General features: G+C 37.6%; 3 protein-coding genes across 8 annotated transcripts in view; 2 read left to right on the top strand and 1 right to left on the bottom strand.

The window, feature by feature from the left end:
- LOC131692853 (apolipoprotein D-like) overlaps positions 1–16,094 on the bottom strand; it is a 291,898-nt gene that overhangs the window by 96,733 nt on the left and 179,071 nt on the right. For all 6 annotated transcript variants that reach the window (XR_009306081.1, XR_009306082.1, XR_009306083.1 and 3 more), the window contains exons 8-10: positions 14,928–15,076; positions 14,797–14,869; positions 14,611–14,740 (exon numbers count right to left, since the gene is read on the bottom strand). Coding sequence is in view for 1 of the 6 variants with exons in the window: in XM_058980189.1 (XP_058836172.1) it covers positions 14,611–14,740; positions 14,797–14,869; positions 14,928–15,076 (352 nt within the window). In the remaining 5 variants the exon portion in view is untranslated. The remainder of the gene's footprint in view (positions 1–14,610; positions 14,741–14,796; positions 14,870–14,927; positions 15,077–16,094) is intronic.
- LOC131692858 (uncharacterized) lies at positions 3,879–5,329 on the top strand. The gene is made up of 2 exons (XM_058980194.1): positions 3,879–4,919; positions 4,996–5,329. The coding sequence occupies exon 1, from the start codon at positions 3,946–3,948 to the stop codon at positions 4,870–4,872; it is 927 nt and encodes a 308-aa protein (XP_058836177.1). The 5' UTR covers positions 3,879–3,945; the 3' UTR covers positions 4,873–4,919; positions 4,996–5,329.
- LOC131692857 (uncharacterized) lies at positions 9,271–10,720 on the top strand. The gene is made up of 2 exons (XM_058980193.1): positions 9,271–10,311; positions 10,388–10,720. Exon 1 carries the CDS (start codon positions 9,338–9,340, stop codon positions 10,262–10,264), a length of 927 nt encoding a protein of 308 aa, XP_058836176.1. The 5' UTR covers positions 9,271–9,337; the 3' UTR covers positions 10,265–10,311; positions 10,388–10,720.

The raw sequence follows: 16,094 nt of genomic DNA, 5'->3' as shown, positions 1-16,094 counted from the left end.
TTCTCCTAGATTATGTAGATTTTTTCCTTTTGAAAACAAAGTGTATTTTGAATACAACAAAAACCTTGTAGCTATATCCTTCAATGAACAGAAGTCCTCCTTAAATCTAAATCTCGTAGAATTATTTATCTATCCATCAACTTTATATTGATTTTGGGACGGTCAATCAGGGCTCTCATTCTAAATCTAGTTAAACGGCTAATGATGTATGCAAGTATGTTCAACTGTAAAGCTTTAAATCTAAGCCAAATGTATCTAACAAGATGCTAATGGAAGAGGAAGTTCAATTTCAATTTCGTACAACTTTTATCTAATCTTCTTCTTTATATCTCCTTGTTAATGAGATATGATTGGTGCTCAAGAACCAGTGGAATCTGGAATTATGTTTTTTACACTGATTATATAAATTCGTAAATATAATGAAATCGATCATGCAATGCACGAATTCATTCGTCGTTTTCTGCAACGAAGCATTTTCGTGTATTCTAAATAGTAGGTTTCGTTCATTTCATGAACAAGAATGGCCGCTTGGTGAACGAAAGCTTTCGTAAATTTTACACGTTTAATGTATACTGCACGAATGTTATCGTAGATAACGACATTATTTTTCGTGAATGAAACAAAATGTTTTGTTTATTTTAATAAATGTGTGTGTATATTACGAACGATTTCGTTGGTCGCACGAATTCATTTCGTTTATCTTAGAAAAGTTTTCGCATTTATTATCCACTTATTGTTTTTAGTCGATCTTTTGGGATCGATGTTTGACAACATCGAATCTTTTTTAATTTAAAAAAAATCGATGTGGCCAAATCGATTTTATTGTGATACGAAGAAATGACCGCTTGATGAACGAAAGTTTTCGTAAATTTTACTTATTTAGTTTACATTGCACGAATGCTATCGTTGATAACGACATTATTTTTCGTGAATGTAATTAAATGATTCGTCTATTTCAATAAATGTTTATGCATATGATGAATGATTTCGTTGGTCGCAGGAATTCATTTCGTTCATTTTAGGAAAGTTTTCGTATTCATTAGCATATTATTTTTTCAATCGATATTTTGGGATCGATGTTGGACAACAACGATTTTTTTTCGATCTGGCAAAATCGAGTTTATTTCAACCTGCTCACCTCTATTGACGACTAGAAAGATTGTGGTGTGAAGTAATGGCCGCTTGATGAACGAAAGTTTTCGTAAATTTTACATAGTTAGTGTACATTGCAGGAATGTTATCGTTGACAATGGCATTATTTTTCGTGAATGAATCGCAATTTCGTTTATTTCAGTAAATATGATGAACGTTCTCTTTGTCGCACGAATTCATTTCATTTAACTTAGAAAAGTTTTCGTATTTATCAGCCTCTTATTGTTTTCAGTCGATCATTCGGGATCGATGTTTGACAACATCGATGTTTTTTATTTAAAATAATGGATGTGGCCAAATCTATTTTACTGTGGTACGAAGAAATGAGGTGAATTTTACTTATTTAGTTTACATTGCACGAATGTATCCGTTGATAACGACATTATTTTTCGTGAATGAAACGAAATGTTTCGTGTATTTTAGTAAACGTTTATGTAAATTACAAACGATTTCGTTTGTCGTATTCGATCTTTTAGGATCAATGCTTGACAGCACCGATTTTTTATTAATTAAAAAGATCGATCTGGCAAATTCGATTCTATTTCAAACTGCTCATCATTATTGAGGACTAGAAAGATTGTGGTGTGAAGAAATGGACGCTTGATGAACAAAAGTTTCAGTAACTTTTACTTATCTATTGTACATGGCACGAATTTTATCGTTGATAACGACATTATTTTTCGTGAATGAAACGAAATGATTCGTTTAATTCAATAAATATATATTATATATTACGAACGACTTCGTTGGTCGCACGAATCCATTTCGCTCATCTTAGAAAAGTTTTCGTATTTATTAGCCTTTTATTGTTTACAGCCGATCTTTTGGGATCGATGTTTGACAACACCGATTTTTTTTAGTTAAAAAAAACAGATCTGGCAAAATCGATTTCATTGTCGCTTGATGAACAGATCTGGCAAAATCGATTTTATTGTCGCTTGATGAAAGAAAGTTTTCGTAAATTTTACTTATTTAGTGTACATTGCACGAATGTTGTCGTTGAAAACTACATTAATTTTCGTGAATGAAACAAAATGTTTTGTTTATTTTAATAAACGTCTATGTATATTACGAACAATCTCGTTGGTCGCACGAATTCATTTCGTTCATCTAAGAGAAGTTTTCGTATTTAATAGCATATTCATTTGACATTGCTCTGGCTGAGAAAAACTCAAACTTATTCATACAAAACCAACGAGCAGGTTTAGAAAATCTTCCTGAAACCGGCAGACACGGATACGGCTACTAAATAGTCAGACCGAGACCGTCATGATGATCAACACTTATCTGACGTATAGCAACAATGACTCCATATTGAAGCTCTGTTGTTGGTTCGACGAATGGCAGTCGTAAATATTATAAACATATTCGTATATAGCAGCGAACAATTCGTTTGCCGAACGAAGCAGTTTCGTAATACGCTAACGAAAGACGTTTCGTGGTTTTGCACGAAACACTCGTAATCAAAAATAAATGTGTTTCAATAGAACTACGAACGATTCATCATATATACGAAAAATTCGTATATTTTATGAAAATTATCTGTACGAAACTAATGCACAGTGATTTACGAATATATTCTATCAGTGTACGCTTAATGGTGGGACTTTGTCTGCATTCAAATTCTTCTGATGACAAAAGAAAACCTTTATATTACAAATTAACACAAACCTTTTTTTACAAATAAGTGCTTTTGAATTTTCCAAACGAATTCGACTGTGGAGTGAGATAACTATAATCAATTCGTTAGATATCATTTTTGTTGAACTTACAAAGTATACCCCAAATCGAAAACAAAGACGTAGGTAGTCCTTCGCCAAATTGTCAAGGGTTTGTAAATTTTTTTTGTTTCAAGTTGATTGTTGCCATTATTTGTAATTTAGAGCTTCCATTTCCCGACGGTTTTCAGCTTCCCGGCATTCGGGAAATAAATAATAATTTTCCCGGGATCCCGGGAATACAGAAGAAAAATAAAAAGGTGAATGATTTTCTCAAGAAAAAAAAGAATACATTGAAAAGTTTTCAAACCCGTTTGATTGCATGTATATCTGTCGTAAAAGCAGTTGACAGAAAAAGGCGATTTGGTGTCCTACACATTATTCAATCATTTGATAACTCGTCAATAAGTTTACGCAACATTAACTTCTTTTGATTTTTCTTGATTATATATATATATAACCTAAATTTTGGTAATCACGGATACGATTGGGACGATATACTAAACGCAGCTGCTGGAGTTACTGCCCAAAATTGGAATTTGTTGTTCTGATACAGTGGATCAATTTAATGTAAAGCACCTTCTTTGGTAATCTTGAATGAAACGGTTAAGCTGCTTCAGGGTATTGCGCAGTTATTTCCGATTAAATGAGAAAATGTGATATATGGAATCCATTTCTGTCGCTGTAGGATCAACATCATTCCGAAATAAGTGTGAATCAAAATCAAGCAGATAATGGACGAACTGTGCAGCGATGGATGAAGCCTACCATCAATTTCCTGTAACGGGCGAGTATCTGGATTGCTTGATATTATCCCTGTAATAAATAGTTGAATTGCTGGTCACCCTATACACCCATCTAGCACTAACCTCTACTGTATCATACATGAACATTGTCGTAGGGAAACCCATACATGTATACAGCTAACGATAGGTGCTGCATCACTCAACAAATCAGTTTATTGTAGACAACCAAGTAGAACACAACAATAAAAAGATACACATAAAACATGGTGTCCGAAGTGCGGTTTTATTTTTAATTGCGACTGGACTACGAAAATTGAACGAGAAAGGGAATGAGTGTAATGATGGCTACTGGATTCGATCTTCGTCTTCCAAGGCCGCTTGATTGTTCCAATCTGGCAAAACAGTGGCCACGATGGAAACAGGACTTTGGTATTTACCTGCGTGCAAATAATAAGATGAATGAGAATGAATCGAATAAAATTGCGACGTTTCTGTGGTTAATAGGAGCACGAGGCGTAAAAATTTTTAACACTCTTTATCCGAATGACGGAAACATCGATAATCTTTTCGGACATGACAACGAAGGTGTTGAAAATGCGGAAGGAGGTGGTGATGCTGATGATCGCTTTGTTGACGCTAATGATGGTTCGGCGGCACGCACACTAGCAGAAGTGATTAAAGCATTTGACGAGTATTGTTTACCTCGTAAAAACATCGCCATGGAAGCTTTTAAGTTTAATTTAATAGCGCAGCAGGAAAAACAGTCATTCGGAGACTTTGAGACGGAGCTACGTACTCAAGTTCAATACTGCGAATTTAAATGTGCGGCGTGCCACGTTTCATATGCTGAACGAATGCTCCGTGATAGAATTATTATTGGAGTGCAGGATAAAAAACTGCAATTGAAATTGCTAGATGACCGGGACGATCCTTTATCGAAGGTCATAGAGACAAGCAAAGTTTTCGGAGCTGCATCTGAAAACAGGCTGTTGCTGGATCGGAAAGCGCATCCGCTGGAGGTGAACGCTGTCGAAGAACAATCGAAAACTACGGAGGTTGCAGCAGTTTCCCGACCATCATGTTATAACTGTGGGAAACCGTTCCATCGGCGCAGCTGCCCAGCTGTGAATGCGGAGTGTCACTCGTGTGGCGAGGTCGGGCATTTCAAGAAATGTTGCCGGAAAAAGCCCAAGGACAGAAGAAATTTCAGAACAAGGAGACACTCAGGAGGTATCTGGAATGAAGTCAGCGGATAAAAGCATTCCGAAGCAGACGGTATACTCAGTTAACTGGAGTGATGCAGGTAATTTTAAAGTTTTAGATCAGGTCGGCAATGCTCAGGGAGGTTATTCTAATGACAACATTACTGATTCATGTAGAGTAAACTCCACTAAAGGCAGGAGTTCATTTAACGATAGAAGGATGAGCAGATGGAAGAAGATTTACCACATTAAGAGTTTTCCAGTAGAATTCAAGTTGGATACAGGCTCTGACGTCAACTGTGTTCCTGTCGATGTCGTTAGAAGACTTGGTGTACGGATTCAGAAGGTCGAAAATGCTCTTGTTTTGGATTACAGTTCAAATCAAATCAATGTTCACGGACAAGTTGAACTATTTTGCATTGATCCCGATAAAAATACTATGAATACCGCTCAGTTTCTCGTTGTCGATAGACAGTTTGAGCCTTTACTTGGTCTAAAATCATGTATCTCTTTTGGATTATTAAAACGTCTTAATTCATTGATGACTACTCCATGTGTTCCGATGAGCAGGGACGAGTTCATACGTGAAAATCATGGGGTTTTCGAAAGATTGGGTAAATTTCCTGGATTGTGCTCAATTGTACTAAGGGAAGGATCAATCCCCTCGTTACATTATAGGAAACGTATTCCTCTTGCTCTCCAGGATCGTGTAAAGTCAGAATTACAAAATATGGTCCACCAAGGTGTGATTTCTTCAGTCGATTATCCCACGGATTGGGTCAGTAACATGCAGGTGGTAGAGAAATCCAATGGTAAACTACGAATTTGCCTTGATCCAAAGCCATTGAATAGATGCATCAAACGTGATCATTTTTTGATTCCGACACAGGAAGATTTGTTCAGTCGATTGTCAGGTAAACGCGTGTTTACGGTTCTTGATCTCAGTAGTGGATTTTGGCAAATGGAGTTGGATCGCAAGAGTTCGGATTTGACGACATTCATGACACCATTTGGCAGGTATCGCTGAAAAAGAGTCCCCTTCGGATTGAATAACACCCCTGAAATGTTCTAACGTAGAATGGTTCAGGTTTTTGGTGACATCCCTGGAGTTGAAATATATTTCGATGACATGGCTATAGCAGGTGTTGATGAAGCTGACCATGATCGGATATTATCTCAAGTTATTGAGCGAGCTCGGCAAAATAACGTGAAGTTCAATCCGGAAAAATTGCAGTTTCGTCAAGAGCAAGTGAAGTTCATGGGAAACATTATCGGTAAGGGTGTTGTAAAACCTCTAGACAAGGATGTCCAGGCAATCAGCTGTATGCCTAAGCCCAAGTGTGTTGCAGAGGTTACACGTCTTCTTGGGTTGCTCAAATATCTCGCCAAATTCATCCCAGATTTGTCACGACGCACAACTAATCTTCGTAGATTGACTCATAACGGGGTAAAATGGGAATGGACAGATGCTCATGATAAGGAATTTGTTGATCTGCTTTCCTCCATTACCAACAAACCAGTACTAGCATTTTATGATCCAACGAAGGAGTGTACGGTACAGACCGACAACTCTAAGGATGGACTTGGGTGTGTTCTATTACAGGATCATGGGCCAGTAGCATACGCTTCACGAACATTAACTCGTAGTGAACAACGTTGGGCGCAAATCGAAAAAGAATTGCTAGCAGTCGTTTTCGCGTGTGAACGATTTCATCATTTTTTGTACGGTCGGGAGTTCGTGGTTCAATCTGATCACAAACCACTCGAAACACTGATCCAACGAGATATCGATGCTGTTACGCCGCGTCTTAAAAGAATGCTAATGGTACTTCTCAAATATCCTAGATTATCGATTGTTTATACGCCAGGAAAGGATATGCTAATAGCCGATTGTTTGTCGCGGGCTCCATTGCAAGATTTCGGTGAAACAAATTCTTATTTTGAAAGCGTGATACATTCTTTGACAAAACGAGCGTGCATGTCGAAGGAAAACTACAACTTGTACCTTGATAAACTGAGTCAGGATGAACGCTATATGCGCGTTGCTAAGTACATTGAAAACGGCTGGCCTTCGTATCACACGCTAGACGATCTGAGTCAACAGTTTCACAGGTACCGCGATGAGTTGCATTTTGAAAATGGTCTTCTGTTTAAAAACCATCGATTGATAATTCCAACTAAGTTACAGAATTTGATTTGCAAATGGCTTCATGCGCCTCACCTTGGTATCGAAAAAACACTTGCACGAGCACGAATGCAATTCTTCTGGCCAGAAATGACGAATGATATCGCGGAAATTGTTGGTAACGCTCATCTTAGAAAAGTTTTCGTATTTATTAGCCTTTTATTGTTTACAGCCGATCTTTTGGGATCGATGTTTGACAACACCGATTTTTTTTAGTTAAAAAAAAACAGATCTGGCAAAATCGATTTCATTGTCGCTTGATGAACAGATCTGGCAAAATCGATTTTATTGTCGCTTGATGAAAGAAAGTTTTCGTAAATTTTACTTATTTAGTGTACATTGCACGAATGTTGTCGTTGAAAACTACATTAATTTTCGTGAATGAAACAAAATGTTTTGTTTATTTTAATAAACGTCTATGTATATTACGAACAATCTCGTTGGTCGCACGAATTCATTTCGTTCATCTAAGAGAAGTTTTCGTATTTAATAGCATATTCATTTGACATTGCTCTGGCTGAGAAAAACTCAAACTTATTCATACAAAACCAACGAGCAGGTTTAGAAAATCTTCCTGAAACCGGCAGACACGGATACGGCTACTAAATAGTCAGACCGAGACCGTCATGATGATCAACACTTATCTGACGTATAGCAACAATGACTCCATATTGAAGCTCTGTTGTTGGTTCGACGAATGGCAGTCGTAAATATTATAAACATATTCGTATATAGCAGCGAACAATTCGTTTGCCGAACGAAGCAGTTTCGTAATACGCTAACGAAAGACGTTTCGTGGTTTTGCACGAAACACTCGTAATCAAAAATAAATGTGTTTCAATAGAACTACGAACGATTCATCATATATACGAAAAATTCGTATATTTTATGAAAATTATCTGTACGAAACTAATGCACAGTGATTTACGAATATATTCTATCAGTGTACGCTTAATGGTGGGACTTTGTCTGCATTCAAATTCTTCTGATGACAAAAGAAAACCTTTATATTACAAATTAACACAAACCTTTTTTTACAAATAAGTGCTTTTGAATTTTCCAAACGAATTCGACTGTGGAGTGAGATAACTATAATCAATTCGTTAGATATCATTTTTGTTGAACTTACAAAGTATACCCCAAATCGAAAACAAAGACGTAGGTAGTCCTTCGCCAAATTGTCAAGGGTTTGTAAATTTTTTTTGTTTCAAGTTGATTGTTGCCATTATTTGTAATTTAGAGCTTCCGTTTCCCGACGGTTTTCAGCTTCCCGGCATTCGGGAAATAAATAATAATTTTCCCGGGATCCCGGGAATACAGAAGAAAAATAAAAAGGTGAATGATTTTCTCAAGAAAAAAAAGAATACATTGAAAAGTTTTCAAACCCGTTTGATTGCATGTATATCTGTCGTAAAAGCAGTTGACAGAAAAAGGCGATTTGGTGTCCTACACATTATTCAATCATTTGATAACTCGTCAATAAGTTTACGCAACATTAACTTCTTTTGATTTTTCTTGATTATATATATATATATATATATATATATATATATATATATATATATATATATATATATATATATATATATATATATATATATATATATATATATATATATATATATATATATATATATATATATATATATATATATATATATATATATATATATATATATATATATATATATATATATATATATATATATATATATATAACCTAAATTTTGGTAATCACGGATACGATTGGGACGATATACTAAACGCAGCTGCTGGAGTTACTGCCCAAAATTGGAATTTGTTGTTCTGATACAGTGGATCAATTTAATGTAAAGCACCTTCTTTGGTAATCTTGAATGAAACGGTTAAGCTGCTTCAGGGTATTGCGCAGTTATTTCCGATTAAATGAGAAAATGTGATATATGGAATCCATTTCTGTCGCTGTAGGATCAACATCATTCCGAAATAAGTGTGAATCAAAATCAAGCAGATAATGGACGAACTGTGCAGCGATGGATGAAGCCTACCATCAATTTCCTGTAACGGGCGAGTATCTGGATTGCTTGATATTATCCCTGTAATAAATAGTTGAATTGCTGGTCACCCTATACACCCATCTAGCACTAACCTCTACTGTATCATACATGAACATTGTCGTAGGGAAACCCATACATGTATACAGCTAACGATAGGTGCTGCATCACTCAACAAATCAGTTTATTGTAGACAACCAAGTAGAACACAACAATAAAAAGATACACATAAAACATGGTGTCCGAAGTGCGGTTTTATTTTTAATTGCGACTGGACTACGAAAATTGAACGAGAAAGGGAATGAGTGTAATGATGGCTACTGGATTCGATCTTCGTCTTCCAAGGCCGCTTGATTGTTCCAATCTGGCAAAACAGTGGCCACGATGGAAACAGGACTTTGGTATTTACCTGCGTGCAAATAATAAGATGAATGAGAATGAATCGAATAAAATTGCGACGTTTCTGTGGTTAATAGGAGCACGAGGCGTAAAAATTTTTAACACTCTTTATCCGAATGACGGAAACATCGATAATCTTTTCGGACATGACAACGAAGGTGTTGAAAATGCGGAAGGAGGTGGTGATGCTGATGATCGCTTTGTTGACGCTAATGATGGTTCGGCGGCACGCACACTAGCAGAAGTGATTAAAGCATTTGACGAGTATTGTTTACCTCGTAAAAACATCGCCATGGAAGCTTTTAAGTTTAATTTAATAGCGCAGCAGGAAAAACAGTCATTCGGAGACTTTGAGACGGAGCTACGTACTCAAGTTCAATACTGCGAATTTAAATGTGCGGCGTGCCACGTTTCATATGCTGAACGAATGCTCCGTGATAGAATTATTATTGGAGTGCAGGATAAAAAACTGCAATTGAAATTGCTAGATGACCGGGACGATCCTTTATCGAAGGTCATAGAGACAAGCAAAGTTTTCGGAGCTGCATCTGAAAACAGGCTGTTGCTGGATCGGAAAGCGCATCCGCTGGAGGTGAACGCTGTCGAAGAACAATCGAAAACTACGGAGGTTGCAGCAGTTTCCCGACCATCATGTTATAACTGTGGGAAACCGTTCCATCGGCGCAGCTGCCCAGCTGTGAATGCGGAGTGTCACTCGTGTGGCGAGGTCGGGCATTTCAAGAAATGTTGCCGGAAAAAGCCCAAGGACAGAAGAAATTTCAGAACAAGGAGACACTCAGGAGGTATCTGGAATGAAGTCAGCGGATAAAAGCATTCCGAAGCAGACGGTATACTCAGTTAACTGGAGTGATGCAGGTAATTTTAAAGTTTTAGATCAGGTCGGCAATGCTCAGGGAGGTTATTCTAATGACAACATTACTGATTCATGTAGAGTAAACTCCACTAAAGGCAGGAGTTCATTTAACGATAGAAGGATGAGCAGATGGAAGAAGATTTACCACATTAAGAGTTTTCCAGTAGAATTCAAGTTGGATACAGGCTCTGACGTCAACTGTGTTCCTGTCGATGTCGTTAGAAGACTTGGTGTACGGATTCAGAAGGTCGAAAATGCTCTTGTTTTGGATTACAGTTCAAATCAAATCAATGTTCACGGACAAGTTGAACTATTTTGCATTGATCCCGATAAAAATACTATGAATACCGCTCAGTTTCTCGTTGTCGATAGACAGTTTGAGCCTTTACTTGGTCTAAAATCATGTATCTCTTTTGGATTATTAAAACGTCTTAATTCATTGATGACTACTCCATGTGTTCCGATGAGCAGGGACGAGTTCATACGTGAAAATCATGGGGTTTTCGAAAGATTGGGTAAATTTCCTGGATTGTGCTCAATTGTACTAAGGGAAGGATCAATCCCCTCGTTACATTATAGGAAACGTATTCCTCTTGCTCTCCAGGATCGTGTAAAGTCAGAATTACAAAATATGGTCCACCAAGGTGTGATTTCTTCAGTCGATTATCCCACGGATTGGGTCAGTAACATGCAGGTGGTAGAGAAATCCAATGGTAAACTACGAATTTGCCTTGATCCAAAGCCATTGAATAGATGCATCAAACGTGATCATTTTTTGATTCCGACACAGGAAGATTTGTTCAGTCGATTGTCAGGTAAACGCGTGTTTACGGTTCTTGATCTCAGTAGTGGATTTTGGCAAATGGAGTTGGATCGCAAGAGTTCGGATTTGACGACATTCATGACACCATTTGGCAGGTATCGCTGAAAAAGAGTCCCCTTCGGATTGAATAACACCCCTGAAATGTTCTAACGTAGAATGGTTCAGGTTTTTGGTGACATCCCTGGAGTTGAAATATATTTCGATGACATGGCTATAGCAGGTGTTGATGAAGCTGACCATGATCGGATATTATCTCAAGTTATTGAGCGAGCTCGGCAAAATAACGTGAAGTTCAATCCGGAAAAATTGCAGTTTCGTCAAGAGCAAGTGAAGTTCATGGGAAACATTATCGGTAAGGGTGTTGTAAAACCTCTAGACAAGGATGTCCAGGCAATCAGCTGTATGCCTAAGCCCAAGTGTGTTGCAGAGGTTACACGTCTTCTTGGGTTGCTCAAATATCTCGCCAAATTCATCCCAGATTTGTCACGGCGCACAACTAATCTTCGTAGATTGACTCATAACGGGGTAAAATGGGAATGGACAGATGCTCATGATAAGGAATTTGTTGATCTGCTTTCCTCCATTACCAACAAACCAGTACTAGCATTTTATGATCCAACGAAGGAGTGTACGGTACAGACCGACAACTCTAAGGATGGACTTGGGTGTGTTCTATTACAGGATCATGGGCCAGTAGCATACGCTTCACGAACATTAACTCGTAGTGAACAACGTTGGGCGCAAATCGAAAAAGAATTGCTAGCAGTCGTTTTCGCGTGTGAACGATTTCATCATTTTTTGTACGGTCGGGAGTTCGTGGTTCAATCTGATCACAAACCACTCGAAACACTGATCCAACGAGATATCGATGCTGTTACGCCGCGTCTTAAAAGAATGCTAATGGTACTTCTCAAATATCCTAGATTATCGATTGTTTATACGCCAGGAAAGGATATGCTAATAGCCAATTGTTTGTCGCGGGCTCCATTGCAAGATTTCGGTGAAACAAATTCTTATTTTGAAAGCGTGATACATTCTTTGACAAAACGAGCGTGCATGTCGAAGGAAAACTACAACTTGTACCTTGATAAACTGAGTCAGGATGAACGCTATATGCGCGTTGCTAAGTACATTGAAAACGGCTGGCCTTCGTATCACACGCTAGACGATCTGAGTCAACAGTTTCACAGGTACCGCGATGAGTTGCATTTTGAAAATGGTCTTCTGTTTAAAAACCATCGATTGATAATTCCAACTAAGTTACAGAATTTGATTTGCAAATGGCTTCATGCGCCTCACCTTGGTATCGAAAAAACACTTGCACGAGCACGAATGCAATTCTTCTGGCCAGAAATGACGAATGATATCGCGGAAATTGTTGGTAACTGTACAACGTGCGAAAAGTTTCGGCGTAATAATCAGAAAGAACCACTCCAGCAAGATACGTCTCCGGAATATCCATTTCAAAAAGTTTCGACGGACATCTTTGAGTATGGTGTTCATTCTTGGTTAGTTCTGATAGATGCATACTCTGGGTTTATTTGCTCTGATCGCTTGCAAGATAAAACGATGAATAGGGTTTGTAAATTGTTTGACAGATTCTTTGACTGCTAGATACCCCCAAAGCAATGGTCTTGCCGAAAAATCTGTAGCCATAGCAAAAAAATATTCTGAAGCGTTGTTATGATGTCGTAGAGGTCGATCAATTTCAATATCGTCTTCTCGAATATAACACGACGCCAATTGCAAGCATGCAACTTTCTCCTAGTCAATTGTTCTTCGGACGACAAGTAAAGACACGGTTACCTATTCATGAGTCTACTCTATTTCGAGCAGTGTTGGATGAAAATGTTGTACGCAGCCGACTGGAGCAGAAGCGTCATGTGCAAAAGAAGTATTATGATCGTGATGCGAAGAAGTTGCCAGTTTTAAACATTGGAGAACGGATTATGTTTAAAAAAATGCCAAGGAATGGCACTATGGTCAAATTGTTCGTGACGTGAGTGGCCGATCGTATGCAATAAAAGATAACTTTGGAAACCATTTTCGTCGTAATCGTAGATTCTTGTCCCGAACTACCAACAAAGAGGATCCTACAGACTTGCCAGTTAATGATCATATAATGAAGGATTTCCAAGATGCTAGCTCATCATTTTCCCAAAATGTCAGCTCAGAACAAGCAGCACCACATTTCAATGAAAGCCCTTGCAATCAAGAATCGATTGATGTCTCATCAAGAACAGTTCCCCCAATTGATAATTGCCGTCCTTCTGACCATTTGGTGGGTAATGGTACACAACAATACAATACATCGTGTGATGAACCAGCCGCTTTGACACAACCCACCCGTGGATCTCGTGTGTCTCGTAGTGGTCGTACTATTGCTTCCCCGGAACGCTACGGTGAATGGCAGTATTGATGTGATAAAAAAAAGGAAAGCATGTAATAAATAGTTGAATTGCTGCTCACCCTATACACCCATCTAGCACTAACCTCTACTGTATCATACATGAGCATTGTCGTAGGGAAACCCATACATGTATACAGCTAACGATAGGTGTTGCATCACTCAACAAATCAGTTTATTGTAGACAACCAAGTAGAACACAACAATAAAAAGATACACATAAAACAATCCCTTCAAAAATCCTGTCTGCATCCTTGAAAGCGACATTCAAATAGGTTGGATGCGCATGATATTGGACAGCTACAGCGTTATGTCTTTCTTTACATACGTCCAAAAATTTACAGATATTACAGTATAACAAATTAGACGAAATATGCATTCGATGAACCGATCAAATATTTCTGCAGACGTTTTAGAAACATTCTTTATTTTAAATAGTGTTTGCGTTAAGTATGATATCACTACAGAACATCCCAAGTTTTGAAACAAACACTCCTCGATTTTTAAGAAATTACCGCCATTTCAATTACTAATTTGATTGCATTCATTCAAGATCTAACTATTAAAAGAACTGTTAAAAATCTGATCAATCGGCTCATCGGTTGCAGAGATATCGTGCGCATCACTAACGCTACTGTAAGGAAATGCTTCGGTACAACGGCCGGCAAATTAATCCATTTTTGCATGAAAATATCAACATTTTTAGTAGTATTTTGAGCAAGGCTTGGACTATATACCTAAAAAATCATGAGAACATATCAGCGAGCCTAAAGATATATAGTCCAAAAATCTGCAAATCAGTTGGAAAAGCATTTGTATTCACTGCTCACTCCAAATGTTTGCCGATAAAGATATTTCCTACAGAATTTCTTTCGCAGAACCTAAGCCTTTTAAAATAAATTAAAAATCTTTTTTCCCGGGATTCCCGAATCCCGGGAATGAGAAAACACAATTTCCCGGGAATCGGGAATCCCGGGAAATCCAAAAATCCCGAGATTCCCGGGAAATAAATTCCCGAGATGGAAGCTCTAATTTTTATTGTTGATAATCAGGATTTTTGTTTTTACTCACCGGCATGAACTGCAACAAAACTGGAACACGACCAAAAAATAGAAAAGTCTTCATAATTAGTATAAAGAACCTGGTATTTCCCGGAACCCGGTAGAAACTGCGCAACTGCACTCGGAAGTCGTGTTTTCAGCTATAAAGTAAAATAAATAATTATTATATTATATAGGTCTATTCATACACAGTTACCTGAACTGTCATGATAGAGGATTTCTCATTTTCTGTAATTGCTTGGCCTATGCTTATTGACGGATTTCCAGTCCTACGGTTTGGAGCCATGTAAATAAAACTATGCGCATAAGCTTTAAACGATTACTTACCATCGGTTGATCGCTTGGATTACGATTTCTAACTGTGGTCGGCCCTCAGCATCGCGCATTGTAGTATTTTCAAATCTGAGTGTTGTGCAGCCAGAAGCAATTTCGGGAAGGTAGAACGATCTTTCCACTTCATACCATTTGCCAAGAAACTGAAATATTTAAGAACATTGCTGTCGCCTAATATTAAAACTTCTACTCTCCAATTTTATTCTTAACATGGAAAACTTGTTGTTGATATAGTGGTGATAAAACCGACGAACATTTGACAGTTTACGAAAGTTATAGATTTTTCAATTAAACTTCAAAACTAATAACCCACCCAGGGATGGAATGCACCTTAGAACAGATAAAGAGAATAATAAAAACACTCTTTGCAACTTTCATGCGACCACTGCTCTTTTCTTTTACAATAAACCTCTTCACTCCGATGTGTGTTGTTCCAATGTGTGTATAAAAGAGTAGAAATAAAGAGGCTCTTTAGTGTGCATCTTGGTCCCACGCGCACGGAAGTAGGGAAGGCAACCAAACACATATTAAAAACTTGTTTTAATCCACCTAGTGGTGCAATTGTGTTTTTCTCATTTATCCAAACTATGATTCCTTAGTTGTTTTTTTTTTTATTTTTTATTATCGAATTAGAGTGAGTTAATCTTTGTCCTTATTTATATTGTAACGATATTTAATTAGCAAGGGACTGGAAGGTGTGAAATATTTTTCAATATTAAGAGCCATAGTACTTAATGAAGAGCGAGGAGTTGAAGGAAGGTTAAAATTTTAAAAAGTTTAAAAAAGCGTGAAATAGGGTCATATGAGCAACCTTAGAGTTTCGGTTCTGGCAGTATAAGTCATTAATTGACTTTACGCTTGTCTTGGCATGCCACAGACTCAAGTGATTCGCATTTAATGCCAAAATATCCTTACCCCTGCGTTGCAGAAGATAAAAGATTAAATCGCCGGAAACTCTAAACTTGTTCATATGACCCTATTCCACGCTTTTCTAAACTTTCTTCCTTCATTCCTTGCTCTTCCTTGAGTACTATAGTTATTATTCCAGTCCCTTGCTAATTAGCTGGGATAGTTCAATATAATTGTGAAAATGTCTATTACATTCTTATTATACGTAGCACGTATCCCACTACTACCACGAAAGTTGAAGTCGAATCACTT

The sequence above is a fragment of the Topomyia yanbarensis genome, chromosome 3 (genome assembly GCF_030247195.1).
Source record: "Topomyia yanbarensis strain Yona2022 chromosome 3, ASM3024719v1, whole genome shotgun sequence".
NCBI classification, from domain to species: domain Eukaryota; kingdom Metazoa; phylum Arthropoda; class Insecta; order Diptera; family Culicidae; genus Topomyia; species Topomyia yanbarensis.
Note: the sequence above shows the minus strand (reverse complement) of the source record. Positions and strands in the feature narration are given on the sequence as shown.

Bases quoted from the DNA above. Each gene is read 5' to 3' on its own strand.
- LOC131692858 (XM_058980194.1), top strand. From the start codon at position 3,946: ATGAGTGTAATGATGGCTACTGGATTCGATCTTCGTCTTCCAAGGCCG.
- LOC131692857 (XM_058980193.1), top strand. From the start codon at position 9,338: ATGAGTGTAATGATGGCTACTGGATTCGATCTTCGTCTTCCAAGGCCG.